The sequence below is a fragment of the Chenopodium quinoa genome, unplaced genomic scaffold (assembly GCF_001683475.1).
Source record: "Chenopodium quinoa cultivar QQ74 unplaced genomic scaffold, ASM168347v1, whole genome shotgun sequence".
Classification (NCBI taxonomy): domain Eukaryota; kingdom Viridiplantae; phylum Streptophyta; class Magnoliopsida; order Caryophyllales; family Amaranthaceae; genus Chenopodium; species Chenopodium quinoa.
Genome location: NW_018743574.1, coordinates 4,982,273 through 4,999,214, shown reverse-complemented (window position 1 = coordinate 4,999,214; position 16,942 = coordinate 4,982,273). Strand labels below are relative to the sequence as shown.

Sequence of the window (16,942 nt, the reverse complement as noted above, 5' to 3'; positions counted from 1 at the left end):
CGCTCTTTGCATATTCTCACAAGTCTAATAATCACTAAACTAACATAACCACCTTTTACTAAAGGTCATTGACTCATTGTAATGTATTGACAAGAATAAAAGTTAGATTAATGCAGTTAACAAAAAGTTGATAAAATATGGAATACATACTCGTAATATACGAAGTATGATATGACCAAAATTAGTAAGATAAAGAAAAAAAAAAAAACGTAAAGCCCTAATTGAGCCAGCCAGTATTCATGATTCCAATATCAAGTCCGGTCTGAATTTCGCCGATCCAAACCAACCAGGCCCATTGCAATGTTAAGCAATTGTTAAGCAAGTTTTAAAAAAAAAGAATAAATTATAGAAATTGGTATGCAGAATTGGAGATGATTAATAGTGACATTTGATATTGTTGCCTAGTTGGTAGTGTTGGTACAACGTAATGATAAGTTGATAAAAACGCACAGTTGGTGGGCAACAATTTGGTAATTAAAATTGACTTGTATGACTTGAAGATAGACTGGGCAATTTTTTTCAACACTATGTTTTTACTTTTTAATGTTTGAGTAATGTCTTATATATATATGGAAATAATCGTAAAATATTAAAAAAAATTACATTACATTTGAGGTATACTAATTTCTCAAGGTAAAGTTACAAAAACATTTGTTATATGACATGAATAAGGGGAAACAAACTCAACTAGAGGCAATAATACATACACAAAAGTACATGTATAAAACATAGGAGCATCCACAATCAATGGTTCCTAAGTTGCCGAAGGTTCATGGGAGAAATGTACTTGGTGTCTCCATCAAGTAGTTGTTTGGCTAACAATACATTAGCCGCCTCGCTTGGGTGGTAAGGATCCCAAAACACATGCTTATCACGGTCAGTACACAAACTTGAGCTCGGTCCACATGGAATTATCCCCGCGAACTGCCCTCCATTTCCACAACATGCTCTGCTTGCTGTGCTAAACCCTACACAATAATCAATAATCAAGAAAAATACTTAAGACCTTGTTCTCTTTATCTGATTTTAATTAGACCAATTTTGTTATAACGGACTACTCATGAGTGTGACACGTACCATATTTCTTGTAATTAGTGATAAGTTCCAAGACAAGATCATAGACATTCGCGTAAACAAAGGTTGATTCAGGAAGAGTTTCTGTCAACTGAACAAGAAGATCCTTTAATTTGGCATTGTATTGACGTGCTAGCTTATCAGCCAAATCCACACATTCATTTTCGTTCAACTGATTAATTGTCTTCTGATAAGGAATGCACCCAATCGGTCCAACATTCGCCACCACAAATTTCCTACCATCCAACCTATATAACCTCTGCCATATAGTAATCGTATACAACATCAGCTTCTTAAATTAAGATACCGCGATAATTACAAGAGATTAGTAAAAGAAGAGGTAATGCTTACTGTAAGCTGGTCTCTTAGATGATTAATCATGTCATCAGTAAAGGAGTCAGCAGTTTGAGAAATTCTGGCTCCAATAGAAATAACCGGAAGCAAGTAATTATTGAGGAAATCATTTGATCCAACTGTAACTGAGAATATTGATTTTTTCTGTATGTAATCTCTTGCACTGGATGCTCCCAACAATTGGTCAATTTGTTTTCTTGTAATGTTGAAATAATCAACTTGGACATCCATTCCAAGCCTATTTACCTACAATTGCAACATAATTAAATGTTTCATTTAAACCTATTTTACGTAAAAAGTAGCACATAACGTGTTAAAAACATAAAATAATTTATAACTCGGATTTTATATTAGATTGAAGCACTATATTGACAAGCGTTAAATGCCAACCACTATTGAATTATCCATACGTTATTTGTATTCTGTATAAGATAAAGGAAAAAAACTCAGATTTTAGATTAAATAAAAAGGATCTGGTGAGCTTACAAAAATTCTTCCAGTAGCATTCAAAATTCCACCACCACCTGAGGCATAGTTAACTCCAGATAGTATGGCTTTTCCGGTAGCATTTGGGGCCAAAAACGGAGTAGCATAAGTTGGGATGCCCATCATTTCTCCTGTTAGGCCCAAAAAACAGAACCAACAAAGATCACTAACTATTTGGGCCTAAAACTCAGCCTAAGCCCAATTAAAACAGGCTGGGCCGAAAAAATTGATTAAAAAATGTACAGAAAATTTACCTACAATATCTCCAATGGTTCTACCGTTAGTAAAACGCCCGGTTGGAGTACCACCAGAAGCCTTAAAATCAATACCATTTGGAGTCGTATCAGCTTTAGACAATGTGCTCAGGTAGTTATTATTTCCTGCATCAACCAAAGAGTCTCCAAATATAAAGGAAGCTCCTAGCGCTTTACCATTATCATCCGCGTTACCAATTGGAATCAAACCTGACAAACTCGATACCATCATCAAAGTTGTAATAAAATTAATTCTTCGACGATTAACATCAAAATAAGAATACGAAAATGCCATATGAGCTTGCTTAAACTTAAACAAAGCTCTCGGTCACGTTGTTTAGAGAGCAAGCTGAGAGAGAAATGATAATTAGTTTGATGTATGTGTATTTATGTGAAGGTATGAAGAAACTTGTAACGTTGAGGAAATTGATAAATTTGGTTTGACCCAAGTTTATAATAGTAAATGGATGGTTTGAGAAGAATATGGAATGGTGTATTATGATATGCATATATATGATAAATTCAAGGAGGTAGTTTAGCAACAATTGGTGTATTAATGGACTAGTTTGAACAAGCGTATAATAGTAACCAATCTAAATATAAGTGTTACTCTTGGAAAAAGTGAGAGCGTTGCATGTAAGTAGAGAAATGGTTTTATTGGTGAAGCTTAGGTGTTGTTAGGTTGACGGTTTATAATTGCTTGTTCTAATTTGGTCTTACACATGGAGGACTTTGTTGTTAGTGTAGAAAGTGATTTAAGTTAATTAATTACAATTCTTTTAGTTGAGATGGGGAAAAAAAAATTGTAGAAGGTACCCAAGATGTGGAGCTACAATATAATTGTACGTGTTTTAGGGGGGTGACAGAGTTCTTGGTTATAGGGGAACATTTAATGTGTGTTTTCGCAATTCCAATTGAATGTTGATAACACAAGTTGAAGAGTAATTTTTATTGTGTACGTTTAAATAAATGTAAGTGTTGTGTTATAATAAGTTTGATGCATGTGAATATAAGTGAAGGTATCAAGAAAACACTAAATAAATACAAAGTAACAATTCGATACATTGTCCGAGCCACACACTAGTTTTAGTATTACATTATCTATCCATATGAAAAATATGTCTATAATAAGCATTAGTACGTATATCCTTACCATCAAAGAGAAATGGAAACAAAATCACTATAACAAATTTATTATGATTTAGAAACCCATATGACGTTTGATTGATTGTGATTATACATAGTACGAATACAAACTAAAATTTAGTTAAACTCGGCTTTCATTGATAATATCAATAATTGTGTGATTGCATCATACATTCACACGTCTCTATATCATTGCCAATTTAAGAAATGTATCAATGCCAATTAACCTTATACATACATCATTATCTAATAAACTCAGCTTCCATTGTATGAATTTTCCTCAGTATAATCTTTTTTTAATGCATAGAATATCTTACCTTAATACAAAATCAGATTCAAAACTAGAAATAAATCAATTTCTTACCTTTTTTTTTTTAAATCACAATAACATTCCAAATATGTTACGAATTCAAATATCCCGATGAATAATAATTCACTCATAAAGTCATAATCATAATCTTACCCGTTACATCATTGTCCATATTAGGATACAAATTGTTTACAATCAAAATGAGCTCCCATGGGCCAGTATTGTATATTGTATATCCATTCTATTTTTAAGAAACAGAATCATCCATTTAAGCCCATGTTATGCAAAATTACCTTATTATTGTAACTGAAAATGAAAAACGAGTACATAAAATAATCACTGTTCAAAAACATTCAACCTCAGTCTTGAGTTCTAAAAACCCCTCTCTTTCCCCCCTTCGACCGTTGGGGTTTTTCTCCTGTGACCAACAATGGCGATTACACGGAGGTCCGCCGTTTCCAAACACCAACTTCAGGCAACTCCTCCTTCTCTTCCGCCAGTTCCTCCGCCGCCTTCTGTTGCTGAAATCACTCCCAAATCAAACATCAACAACGAACAACCCCAGCAACAGGAACAACCCCGGAAAGAACAGCAACCTGCTGTTGCTGCTGTTGCTGAAACAGTTTCGAATTATGAGCAAACGAGAGAGCAACGGATTAAAGAAAACCGTGAGCGTTTACAAAAACTTGGAATTGTCGATCTCTCTCTTCAACTTAAGTCCATTGTTGCTACTAAACGAACATCAAGAAGAACTCAGTTTGACCGAAATACCCCTCTCAAGTCTCCGCCTTCGGTTCCCTCTGAACGCCGCCGTTCTTCCAGGTCTATTAATTTCTTCATTTTATTTGATTCCACAATTAATTTTCTGGGTTTTTTTTTTTTTTTTTTTTTTTTTTTTTCCTTTGGGTATTTTATTAGTGGGGTTTTGAGATTTGATCAGATGGTGTTGAAGATTTAAAGTAGGGTTTTTAGTAGACATTATAATTTTGAGAATTTGTTGTGGGTTGTGACAATTTTTATGAAATTGTTCAGGGTTTGCTATTAAATTTGTGATGTTCAAAATGTATTGCATGAATTATTCAATCGATTATGCTAGCAATTCATGTTTTTAATATTGTTAGTTTAGTGAAATTATGAATCTGATTTTCCTTTGATGGGGTTTAGGCTGCAAAATGCGCCACCAGTAACCTACACTGAGCCAAAGGAGGAGAAACCAAAAAGAGGTAGGGACATTGTGTTGGAAGAGGGGGCAAAGCCCGAGATTTACACTGAAGAACATGAGAAACTGTTGGGGAATACGGAGATGCCCTGGACATTTTTCGTCGATGGGTATAGAGCAGATGGAACTCGGATTTATGATCCGGTCAGTGGGAAGACTTGCCATCAGTGCCGGTGAGGGTTTCATTGTCATTTGGTATCTCATTATGCATTCATTATTGCTTACTGTTTCGTGTGCGTGTGTGTATGTTTATGCGTGTGGAGGTGTGTGTATCGAGAACTTGTTGATAGATATGGGTGGAAGCTTATTTTAGATCCGACAAACGGAAGTGCCTTATTGTTTAACTTTAACCTTTTGGTTAAGCATTGTTGTTTACAGTTTTTATAGAAGTTAAAAGGTCCTTTGGGCCGGAAAAGCCGGTTGCACAAATTCATTGGGAAATTTTAAATTATCCTGTGATGTGAAGCAATTTAATCAACTCTTTTATATTGTCAAAGCTGAACCATGGATTTTGTTGTGTCCATCTGATTTGGTAACTTCTGTTCCATGATATTATACTTCGTTTTGGCCGGTCATTTGCTTGCCTAATGGATTGATTTCTAATTTTGAGCTACCAAGTTTCATTGTCTTGAATGTCAGAATTTTGTTGTCTTTGTTGAAAGTAGAACTTAGGACTTTAGGAGAGATCAAAGTCTTAGGCATTTGTATTGGCATTCACGGTAATCAATATGCATTCGGAAATCTCTTCTTCTATGTGCTTACTAGCAAGCGGTTAACCTTTTGTCAGAATTTGGTGGTGACATTAGAGTACAAGTCTTTAATACTAAGGGTTTAAGAGATAATTTTGTCATTGCAGTGAAAAATCCTTTCCTTGTATGTTTACTTCTTTATGGTTTCTGCCTTGTTCTGAGTTTAAAAGCATGGACCTATATTTCTAAGAATGGCCTAAATTACCTATTAAACTTTCTTAGAAAGTTAAATTTCTGCTGCTGAATATTTGACTAGTTAACAGGTATTGAGAACTAGTGATACTTAGGGTGTCTCTATACTTCGCCAAGTATGGTGTATTGCAGACCAAGATACTGCCAGAATCATTTGAGTAGTTTCCATAAAACTTCCATTTGAGCTAACAGATTATGCTGTTATTAAATCTAGTTTTTATATATATAATTTTTTTTTTTCCAGTTTATGGTTCTGCCTTTTCTCCCTAATTACCGAATAAGAAAGTTATTCATAGGAAGTAGCCTTCATGTGGAGCTGGAGATAAAGTTATTGGGTAATATGGAGCTTAGATTAGCTGCTTCTAACTTATGGAGCAGTGAGATTTCCTTTTCTATCTTTATATCTGGTAAAATAATCTATCATACTAAATGACATCACTCTTTTGCAGATGGAATCACTCTCATATTAGGAAAAAGCAATGAAACATTACAACTTAATTTTTAGGATTAAAATTTTTTGTGTGGATGAAGCAAATGTTATACTTTTCCCAAGTTCTTAGTATGTTAGGATCACAGTGTCTCTCATATTATATCTGATGCAGCTGCTTGTACGTTTTCATGGACCTTGTTGTGCCTTTTGAGTTTCGACTCTTAGATATTTACTAAAATGCATCTGTTTCACAGGCAGAAGACACTTGGACAGCGCACTCGCTGCAGCAATTGCAATCTTGTCCAAGGACAGTTTTGTGGGGATTGTCTTATGATGAGGTATGCATATTCTTTATTTTTGTCCATATGTATTAGTCAGATAAACTGGAGTTTTCTGAAAGAAAGTGAAGAAATCATCTACTGTATAAAACTAGAGGTAAGAAAAAATGTGTTATGAATCATGCTCACATCATTACAAAGCATCCCCCCCCCCCCCCAAAAATCCAAAAAAAATCTTAGTTTGCTCTCAAGTTAGAAAATTCTGAAGACGCTAGACTCATAAAACAAGGATAATCTAGTGGCTGAAAACCTTCTAAACAAGCTACTATGAAAGGGCTTTAACTTTGTTGTTAGACCCAAGATTTCCAAATTTACAGCCATAGGAAGAGCTGATACGTGTGGAAATTTATGATACGTGATCAAGCAATGTTATAGTACATAGACTACATTCTACATCTTACCACACCCTCTTATTTTGGAAATCAATGAACGCAGAAGACTCCAACTCAATCAACAAATTTGTTGAAGATCACTTAAAATCCAAGCTAAATCTCTTTTGAGTAATTACTCAGGGTTTTCTGCTTCTGGTGGTAATTGTGTTTTGATCAGTTCTACCATATTCGCTGTCTACTTTGGCATGGGAATATAATTCCGTACCTAAATTGTTAAATAAGGCCATATATGTTCAACTTACAGATATTAATTTGCCAAATTTAACACTGGTTTGATCCTTTGGAGTCACGGAGTAAATTTCAACATATCTTTATATATTTTTTATATCAATCCCGTACTCCTTATTATCTGTACTTTTGGTCAACACCTTCTTCATACATTCAACTTGCTTTTAAATGATGAATCTTTGGGTACATAAGGTTCACACTTGTCTCATTGTATGTCTTCTCCATATCACTTGAAACCAGGTGAGCAAAAAAGCGTAACCTGCTGCACCTTGCACCAGCAATGTACTTGTATGTTATACTTTGTATAATTCTATTTGTTAATTGCACTGGGATGGGGTTTGTCCGATTATTATGACCATTGCAGATCTAATTATTTGTATAACAATCTTTATTCTTCACCATCTATTCTGATGCTATAGTTTCTGTGATGGTTGTCAATGACAGATATGGGGAGCATGTTGTAGAAGCCAATCAAAACCCAGATTGGATTTGCCCTCCTTGTCGTGGGATTTGCAACTGCAGTTTGTGTCGCCAAGCTAGAGGATGGTGTCCAACCGGGTCTCTGTACAAAAAGGTAGACTCTCTTGGTCATGTAACTTGGTAGTTTCTGCAGAGTTTTGGATTTTGTATATTGTATTAGTTTATTTTCCTTTCCTGCTCCAGATCAGCAACTTGGGATACAAATCAGTGGCACATTATCTTATTACAACAAAACGCGCTCCTCCAGATACAGAGAATAGTTCTGATGCTCCACAACCTGTGAAAAGGTCTCTTCCTTTTGAGGGTATGGAGCTACCCAGTGATACTGGTTCTGATGACAAAGCAATTGTTCAGAATACTGAACTCAACCCACAGTCTGAAATTAAGGCTGTGACTCTTGGTGAATCAGATCCAAAGTCACGGGGTGTTGGGAGACCGAGGAAAAGATCCAAGAAAGAAAATGCTGATGCTGGCAAGGAATTAGTGACAGTGAGTGAAGACTCAGTAAATACGCCTGTTCCTAACATGAACGGTCCAAAATCTTCAACTCCCTCTGTTGATGAGTTGAATCCAAAACTCTCTGTCAGGCGATCAGGGAGGAGGCCCGCTCAAGAAAGTGTTGACGTTGTTGGTGAGATGTCTTTGGAAGCAAATGAAATTCCAAGAGAAGAACCTGTTTCTGCTATGAAGGATCCAAACAATTCAGAAACCAAGGTTGATAGCATTGCTCGAAGGCTAAGGTCTAGGAACAGAACTTGAGTTGCTGCAGTACTGCAGTACTGACAGTTTGCTTAACCTCTCTTCTTAAGAGGATGGTTACTGTTCTGCCTTTTGGGAATCATGAAACATATCTACTGTATTGGAATAGCAAGCTCATTGGTTTTAGGTACCATTTTGTGGGTAGTATGGTGTGTCTTTTGGGATATCAAGTTCATTGGTTTAGGTACCTAATTGTAGGGTATTATCTATCTTTTGGGAAAATATCGGAACTTATTAAGCAGAAGGGTTTTGCTCTTTTTGGAAGGATCAACCGTGATTCATCCTTGTAATTGTACTAAATTATGCTGGTTGTAGATCTAATAGAAGGGTAATTAATTGTTATTGTTCTTGGAAAAGTATTTCGCATATGCCTCTATCAGTCTATCGTTGTATTGAGAACTGGCTATAATATCTTAGATCCCAGCATTTCTGTAGATGGTGCATGCAAGCCATGCATACTATGTTCTTATGCAACTGTCTCCTACAAGGGTGCCTCGTTCACAAGGTGTTACCAGTGAGTCAAGTATCTGTTTTGTGCTATGTACTCAAAAACCATTTAGACATTGAGACCTAGTATGAAGACAGCTATTACTCGAAGTGGTAGTCGAACTATTGATTGAATTCCCTATAGTTTCATTACTCTGAATTTGCTGGCAAATTACTCTGTTTTTAAAAACTTAATCCATAGCCATATAATATGAACACCTTTGTTTATTCCCCTATTTATATAGGCCTATAGGGAGTACTCCAATACTTAGGTTACGCTGTATTTACTTGATTTTAGACTAGAAACAATGTCCGTCTTCCATCCTTTTCGAAGTACTCCATATCTATTTATCTTCATCCAAACTTAAACTACTTGAACCTTATTTTTCAGTTTAGAGATAAGAAAATTTATACTGTGTTGTGTCAAGTAAAATTTCATTGAATTCATCTCAAAATGAATGAATATATTAAATTTACTCCATAATTTTTTCATTCTGTAAAAATGTACTCCGTATTATTTAGGTAAACATCTTTTAACCCATTTTTGCATAAACCCTTCCAAAACCCTTGATTTCACCATAAACCTCTAAACAAATCAAACTCCCAATTCAACATTTTCACTCTCAATGAAACACTTCCTTCAAACATCCCTTCTCAATTATCATTTCAAACCTTCAAAACAAACCTCTTTGTACTCATTTCTCCGACATGCTCACCGGAAAACCCAGAAAAAACAGCCCCCAAAACCACCGCCTCCACCAACACCACCAAAACCGCCGAAGAAGGCGGAGAAGATGACGGCGCCACACGGCGAAACATGGGAGGATAACTACAGTTGGATGTCGAAGCTTGACGACAAGGTGGCGATGCGACACATGGATGTTTACATGGAACAAGAAGAGAAGTACACTGAAGCTGTCTTGTCTGAAACACAACAACTTCAGAACAAACTTCAGTCTGAGATTGCTTCTCGTTTGCCTTATGATCTCTCCTCTCCCCCTTTTCGTTGGGGTCCCTGGTCTCTTTCTCTCTCCTTCCTTAATTTCTTTTTTATTTTTTATTTTTGGGTATTATTAATGAATGTTAATGGTGGGTTGGTTTTTGTTTGATGAAATTATAATGGGTTTTGATGGAATTTATGTTTCTGTTGTTATGTTTGTTGTATTTTTTATTTCAATTGATCTTATTGTTTGATTTAATTCGGAGTATAAGATTGTAGGAACATAATTGTGTTATAGAAGCACTACTCTTGGCATTGTGAGGGTAAATGTTAATCATAGAAGAACTTAAAATTATCTTACCAATAATTTGCATAATTGTCAGTAATTAAAAGAAGTCACTGAGTTTTGTTGATTGGCATTGTACAAAGTATTTGTTGGAATTGGGTGGAGTGATGTGTTGCAGGAATCTGAACCTGACTAATTGTTTGTTTCAACTTAATTAAGGGCACATACAGGTTGTATTATAGAAGGGTTGAAGAAGGAAAGCAATTTCCAGTGTTATGTCGTCGATTGGCAAGTTTGAATGAAGAGTTTATATCTAATAAGTCTCCATTTTCCGGGTTTGATTTCACGTCTGGTAAAAGGATTGAACAGAAGTTGATTGATTACAATCAGGAAGCCGAGAGATTTGGAGGTTTCTATATTTTGCTTATATGTTTATACTTGATCTAGTTGATTGGCATTTTGTTTTTGACATGTAGCTTTCTCATTGTAGGTTATGCTTTTGAGGAACTGTGTGAAGTGTCACCTGATCACCGCCATATTGCCTATACTATGTATGACAAAGACAACGATTTTTTCAAGTTATCTGTGAGGGACTTGATTACTGGTGCTTTATGTGATAAGCCACAGGCTGATTGGGTATCGAATGTGGCTTGGACCAAGAATGGACAATCACTGTTTTATGTTGTCACTGATCACTACAAACGGCCTTGCAAGTTCGTACTTCTTGCTTACATTACATCTGAAGTGTATTTGTGCTGCTTTACTTGTATGGCTTAACATAGTTGATAATGTTTTTGATTCTTTGCTGTTAGGCTGTATTGTAGCATCCTTGGATCAAATGATGATGATGATGTCTTGCTTCTTGAAGAGCCAAAGGAGAATGTCTATATTAGCATTCGACACACTAAAGATTTTCAGTTTGTGACTTTATATATATTCTCAACTACAGCTTCAAAGGTAACAGTGTAACACTTTCAGACTTTCAGTTCATGCATCCATCTTCCAGGATTAATTTTAACATGGATTTGGTCTGAAGCAATTTTACCCATTGGCCTCCAGGTGTTTTTGATAGATTCTGCCAACCCTTTGTCAGGGATGACATTAGTTTGGGAAGGTGAGCCATTTGTCCATTGTGTTGTGGAGCATCATCGAGGATACCTTTATTTGTTCACAGATGCTGCAAGGGAAGGACAGCCAGTTGATAATCATTATCTTCTTCGCTCACCTATTGATATTGCTCCTGGTAATAAAGTGTGGGAGGTATGTGAGGTTTCTGGCTGATGCTAACTTTATGTTTTCTGCCTCCACAGGCATCATGTTTCTCTTTGATTATTCTCCATGTTCTCCAGTTTAATTTGATAACATTGAGTTGAATCCTCTCAAAATGCAAGGGATATTATTCACGTTCAATCTTTCCATTTTTACTATTCCTTATTGTGGCCTGTTTTGTGTGGTTGGACTTTAGTCATTCAGCTACTCAGGCCTCTTTTTAGGTACTTAGTCTAACAGATGTCTCCAGCATTGGCTGAAAGAAAATGCGACATTTGGTCTCATGGGATATCATGTTTTACTGTTACTAATAATGATATATGTCTAAGAATAATGTTGATATTCTGAACTCTAAACTTAGGAATTGACCGTCTTATTATTGACCATTCAATGCAGGGTGTATTCGTTGATGACCCTAATATGGTAATTGTGGATGTTGATTTCAATGACACACACTTGGTACTTATTTTGAGGGAAGGTCAGACTTTAAGACTATGTACGGTTCCTCTACCTTTGCCCACTCATAAGGTAAGCCTGAGTTCAATAATTTATTCATATACTGTATATTTGTTGATGAATTATTTGTACCCAATAAACAAGTAGAAAATTGGAAGTTTTAGCTTTTTAAAGGGGTAAACTGTTATATGTGCCATGATAGAAGGCATATAGCAACCTCGTCCAATAATTAAATAAAGGGAAGTGGAGCTTCAATTTCTCGACATCTTGTATCGTTTCTATAACAAACTATAGCCTTTTCTATCATCACTTGAGGTAATTTTGGTGTATGCTTATGGTGACTCTATAAACTTTCCAGTTCTCTCACAATTCATATTGACATTTCATTGCTGCTTTTTTTTAGCAATTACTCAGGCATATTTGGCTATTGTTCTATATTTAATTCTTTCTTTTATCTTTTAGGCAGCAGTTCGTTTGGCGGAGCATAGTCCACGTTTCCTTCCTTTGCCGAAGCATATTTGTGAAATTTTACCCGGACCAAATTATGATTTCAATTCATCCACAGTTCGCTTTACAATTTCATCTCCACTGGTATGTAATTGTCTAATCCATGCATGGATGATGGGTCTTTTTTTTTTCTTCTTAAATTCTGGGACTTGCCTGTCTTGCATGCCATGTAGGCTGATAGGCATACTGTGTCCATTTCCATTCTAATACTATATATTTTGACTTTCGGATTATAGTGAACTGAAATATAAGTCTGAGCTTCCCCTTTGTTTGTTATTATTATTATCTTTTTTTTTTCTTCATAATATCCCTGTCAATAGGCATAGAGCACTTTTTTTATTTAGGAACTTTAGGATCTTTTCAACTGTCTTACAATTTTCTGTCCTCTCTTCTCCTTGTGCTTGCTATTTGCTTATGCTCTGTTGTAAATCTTATACTTCTTTACCTTTGTGCGAAGTACTTACTTGCAAATTAGCTATTTCTAATAACCTTTGGCAACCTCTTCTATCACACAGATGCCTGATGCAGTGGTTGATTATGATCTTATGAGTGATAAATGGAACATTATTCAGCAACAAAATCTGCTTCATGAGAGGACAAGAATTCTATATGGAAAATCCTCTACACTAATTGATAGATCACCAAGTTCTCTTCGTTTTGATCCTGAGGAAAATAGGCATAAGGATGAGGAAAATCTTTGGAATGACCTTTCTGAGTTTTATGCTTGTGAACATCATAACGTCTGCTCACATGATGGGGTCATGATACCATTGACTGTCGTTTATTCACCCAGAAACAAAAAAGGAAATCAGAACTCTGCATTACTTCATGGCCATGGAGCTTATGGCGAACTGTTAGACAAACGCTGGCGCAGTGAACTAAAAAGTCTTCTTGATCGTGGTTGGCTTATTGCGTATGCAGATGTCAGGTATGTTGAGACTTGTTAAACAGCTTAAATTCTTCCTTTATTTTTTATTTTACTGACTGCTTACTGTACTTGTAAATTTTGCTCTTTTTAGAGGTGGAGGTGGCAGAGGTAAGAAGTGGCACCATGATGGGAGACGCACTATGAAATTAAATTCCGTACAAGACTTTCTTTGCTGTGGCAAATTTCTGGTTGAGGAAAATTTTGTGGATGAAAACAAGCTTGCTGCCTGGGGTTATAGTGCTGGAGGGCTATTAGTTGCTTCAGCTATTAACGCTTCTCCAGAGTTATTTCGTGCTGCTGTATTGAAGGTCATTTTTGTTCTTTTATTTTGAGTCCTTCCCCCTCCCGCCTCTTTTATCCTGTTGTGTTGGTTTCATTAGGGGGTGGGAGAGTAAAGAATGTATGCACTCCAATATTGGGCTTGAAAAGGTCAAATAGATGAGTGTGACTATTGACTAGATTGATGCAAGCTGGTATCTTACTATCCTCCTGGCCCTTTTTTTTTTTTTGGGGGGGGGGGGGGGGGGGGGGAGGGGGGCCCCTTTGCTGAATGCTGATGGCTTGCTATAGCAACTTAAATGCCATTTGTGTGTTACAAAAAACTAGTTTAATTCATATCGTAATAGTTTATGCTTTGTGGAGCAAACTGCAGCATGGAAGAGATCACCTTTGCCAAACACCATGTTGCTTACAGTTTGATATCTAATTCTCTTCAGGTTCCGTTCTTGGATCCAACAACCACACTTCTGCATCCTATACTACCCTTGACTCCAGTTGATTATGAGGAATTTGGGTATCCATTTGATGTTGAAGATTTTCAAGTAATGCAGAAATACTCTCCTTACAATAATATTAGAAATGACGTGGTTTACCCAGCTGTCTTGATTACCTCATGTTTCAGCACAAGGTAGCTTTTTTTCCGCCTTTATTTTTGTTCATTTCTGTCTCTCTTTTATGTTTGTTAAACAGTCAATCAGATGCATAATATTAAACACTAACCCCTTTATATGTTATGCCTCCTTCCTGCTCTAAAAATCAGATTTGGTGTATGGGAAGCTGCAAAATGGGCTGCACGTGTCCGAGAACGTACAATATATGACCCAGCTCGCCCTATTCTGCTTAACTTAACAACTGAGATAGTTGAAGAGAACAGGTACATGAGAAGTAAAGAGTTGGCCTTGGAGACTGCATTTCTTATGAAGATGATGGAGTCCTAGCTGTTCATCATGCTTCAGCAAATTATTATTATAATTGTTATAGAGGCAGGCAAAACAAAGGCGGTTCTCCTTAACCTGGTCCTGTTTTCTGGAAGATTGGTCGATGTCTGAACTACTGAAGTATCACAGGAATTCCTGCACTATTATACTCCCTTGGTTTTATCATGTCTTGTTTCACTGTACATATTTAAGTCCCAGTAGATGTAGATCCCTAAGATTGGATTAAAAAATCCAAATTGCAAGCATTCTTATTACAAAACCACTCTCCTACAATCTAAGTATATAGCTACGGAAAATTCAAACTGCCCCATGTATGCAAGACATCAGAACAATTACTCCGGAATTGGACTAGATCGAAACAGCCGATCCCTGGAAGTGTTTTATCATTGCTCGGCCAATATTATGCATACAAAGGCAAGATCGCGAACTCTTGGTCCCATTCTTTGGTCAATAATTATAATTGATCACTTATGTGATTGACGTATAAGAGAGCTTTTGTAGTTCCATGTTTTGTAATTGATTGGACCAACAAAGTTTTGTAGCAACATAAGAAGTCTTTTTGGAAAGATATCATCAATCATTACAATACTCTTATATTATGTATCATGTTCAATTTATGAAAAGATGATTTGTTGGTGGATTCGCTTTTTTAACAAATTTTCCAACTTTTTAAAAGAAGTGGGTCTTGTTGTTCATAATTGAAGTCCTTAATAGCAGTGGGATTTTTATCATTTTGCCTAATTCAGGAAGAATGATACCCTCTAAAAGCTCTTATGTAAGAGTTCACATTGTGCAAATGGGTTAAGTACCATAAATATAATCATACCCTACACTTTTATTACATATTCAAGGCAAACATTACTATGTGGGTGTATGGCCCTCAGAATATAAATTCACTTTCAACATGTAATAGTCTCTTCAAAGTCCAAACTATGGATTTTTTCGTCCTTTTATTCGTTGTATACTTGTATTATATATTCGTATCTAATTTTAAGTATTTTAAGTTGGAATTGAAAATATATATTAAATCATGATCAAGTTATTTTATGATATACGTTAAAAATTACTTTTCCTTATCGTGAATGACAATACTAGTGTTACTACGTATTTTTTCTAAACATAATTTTATTTTATTTTATTTTATTTTTTGTGCAAGACTTTTTACAAAAATTCTTGGCAAGGAAACTTATTATATTTCAAAACATTAAAAAAAAAAAAAAAAGGATCCATCAATCTGCTACCCTTGAAGTAACAAGCAAACCATGATTAACAACTTGTTTAAAGTTTCCAGCTTCCCTTTAATTGTCTAATAGAAAAGGAGAATTTTATCTTTAACTAGTCATGTATAGTAGTGTTTCAAAATTTTTAAAAATTAATTTTTAACATTTCAATGACATGATTATGCTTATCAATTATCACAGCTGGCTAATACAAGTATAGGACAATTATAAGTGTGACTACTTTAAAACTACATTAATTTGTTTTATTATTATTGGTATGCTAGCTTTTAGCTTTTCTTTATTTAAATCATAAATGACTGCATGAATATCATTTTATTTATATTTACCCGATTTTCAATAATCTGAAAATTTAGTTGAATTTTTCTGAATTTATTAGATATTAATCTGAAAACTTAGTTGAATTTTCCTATTAAAATTTATTTTAGTTGTAATTTGTATTTGGTATCATAACTTATTTTTCCTAAATGTATCTAATCTGAACTTATTATGTCTTAAATAAGTGAAAACAAAATAAACCGAGCATGTATTCAAATTTCTAACTTATTTCTAGAAGTGATGCATTACCACATCAACAACTAATTTTATAAAACATCTAATCTTATTTTATAAACCATCTTTACAAACAAAAAATACTTTGGTCAAACAACTAACCTAAACTGTCAACACACAATTGCGAGTATCAATAATTACTTTTATATATTTCATTGAACATATTATTTAGGTACAATTTATGCATTACAACAAATAATGAAACTAAGATATCGCTCAAGTCACGAAGCCAATCACAAGTTCTTAAACAAAAACATGTCAACGACATAAACTTGGCACTTAGCTTTGTTTTGTGAATATCGATTTGTGCATGATTCCAAATTTCCAATTTCCATGCAATACTGTACTTAACATGTAATTATATATCATTGACAAAATATAAATATATAATCATAAAATAATATTAGCACTAGCTTAGTAGTTAGTAATGCTAGAAAATCAAGCTTAATTGCCTTTGTATATTACTTAGGTCGAGACAAATTCACCTGTCAGCACAATTTCTGGTCAACCACGATCAATTTAGCGGATCTCATAATAAAAAATTATATAAATGTTTACTCATTGTATTACTAATAATTAATTAATTTATATATATCGTGCAAATTAATTTATGCAGAAATAATTGGACACCCTAATTTATTGATTAAAATAC

The 16,942-nt window shown here is 35.0% G+C and overlaps 3 protein-coding genes across 3 annotated transcripts; 2 read left to right on the top strand and 1 right to left on the bottom strand.

Moving 5' to 3' along the window:
- Positions 1-589: 589 nt before the first annotated feature.
- On the bottom strand, positions 590-2,674 carry LOC110682242 (GDSL esterase/lipase At2g23540-like). Its single transcript, XM_021858525.1, has 5 exons — positions 2,169-2,674; positions 1,915-2,045; positions 1,426-1,674; positions 1,078-1,333; positions 590-968 (listed from the first exon to the last, which is right to left on the bottom strand). Exons 1-5 carry the CDS (start codon positions 2,461-2,463, stop codon positions 745-747), a joined length of 1,155 nt encoding a protein of 384 aa, XP_021714217.1. The 5' UTR covers positions 2,464-2,674; the 3' UTR covers positions 590-744.
- A 1,194-nt stretch (positions 2,675-3,868) lies between these two features.
- Positions 3,869-8,767, top strand: LOC110682241 (cell division cycle-associated protein 7-like). The gene is made up of 5 exons (XM_021858524.1): positions 3,869-4,446; positions 4,789-5,016; positions 6,469-6,552; positions 7,617-7,746; positions 7,836-8,767. The coding sequence occupies exons 1-5, from the start codon at positions 4,055-4,057 to the stop codon at positions 8,409-8,411; spliced, it is 1,410 nt and encodes a 469-aa protein (XP_021714216.1). The 5' UTR covers positions 3,869-4,054; the 3' UTR covers positions 8,412-8,767.
- A 573-nt stretch (positions 8,768-9,340) lies between these two features.
- LOC110682240 (dipeptidyl aminopeptidase BI-like) lies at positions 9,341-14,806 on the top strand. The gene is made up of 11 exons (XM_021858523.1): positions 9,341-9,915; positions 10,354-10,532; positions 10,614-10,836; positions 10,936-11,080; positions 11,183-11,383; positions 11,789-11,920; positions 12,311-12,439; positions 12,871-13,283; positions 13,375-13,591; positions 14,000-14,190; positions 14,323-14,806. Exons 1-11 carry the CDS (start codon positions 9,524-9,526, stop codon positions 14,498-14,500), a joined length of 2,400 nt encoding a protein of 799 aa, XP_021714215.1. The 5' UTR covers positions 9,341-9,523; the 3' UTR covers positions 14,501-14,806.
- Positions 14,807-16,942: the final 2,136 nt, after the last annotated feature.

What these genes read in the sequence shown, in the direction of transcription:
- LOC110682242 (XM_021858525.1), bottom strand. Translation starts at nt 2,463, where the DNA reads ATGGCATTTTCGTATTCTTATTTTGATGTTAATCGTCGAAGAATTAAT. An exon ending in AACCATTGGAGATATTGTAG is followed by an intron (nt 2,046 to 2,168) that starts GTAAATTTTCTG and finishes TGGGCCTAACAG; the next exon opens with GAGAAATGATGGGCATCCCA. An exon ending in CACTAATTACAAGAAATATG is followed by an intron (nt 969 to 1,077) that starts GTACGTGTCACA and finishes ATTATTGTGTAG; the next exon opens with GGTTTAGCACAGCAAGCAGA.
- LOC110682241 (XM_021858524.1), top strand. Translation starts at nt 4,055, where the DNA reads ATGGCGATTACACGGAGGTCCGCCGTTTCCAAACACCAACTTCAGGCA. An exon ending in AAGACTTGCCATCAGTGCCG is followed by an intron (nt 5,017 to 6,468) that starts GTGAGGGTTTCA and finishes TCTGTTTCACAG; the next exon opens with GCAGAAGACACTTGGACAGC. An exon ending in CCGGGTCTCTGTACAAAAAG is followed by an intron (nt 7,747 to 7,835) that starts GTAGACTCTCTT and finishes TTCCTGCTCCAG; the next exon opens with ATCAGCAACTTGGGATACAA.
- LOC110682240 (XM_021858523.1), top strand. Translation starts at nt 9,524, where the DNA reads ATGAAACACTTCCTTCAAACATCCCTTCTCAATTATCATTTCAAACCT. An exon ending in GGAAGCCGAGAGATTTGGAG is followed by an intron (nt 10,533 to 10,613) that starts GTTTCTATATTT and finishes TTCTCATTGTAG; the next exon opens with GTTATGCTTTTGAGGAACTG. An exon ending in TACCTTTGCCCACTCATAAG is followed by an intron (nt 11,921 to 12,310) that starts GTAAGCCTGAGT and finishes TTTATCTTTTAG; the next exon opens with GCAGCAGTTCGTTTGGCGGA.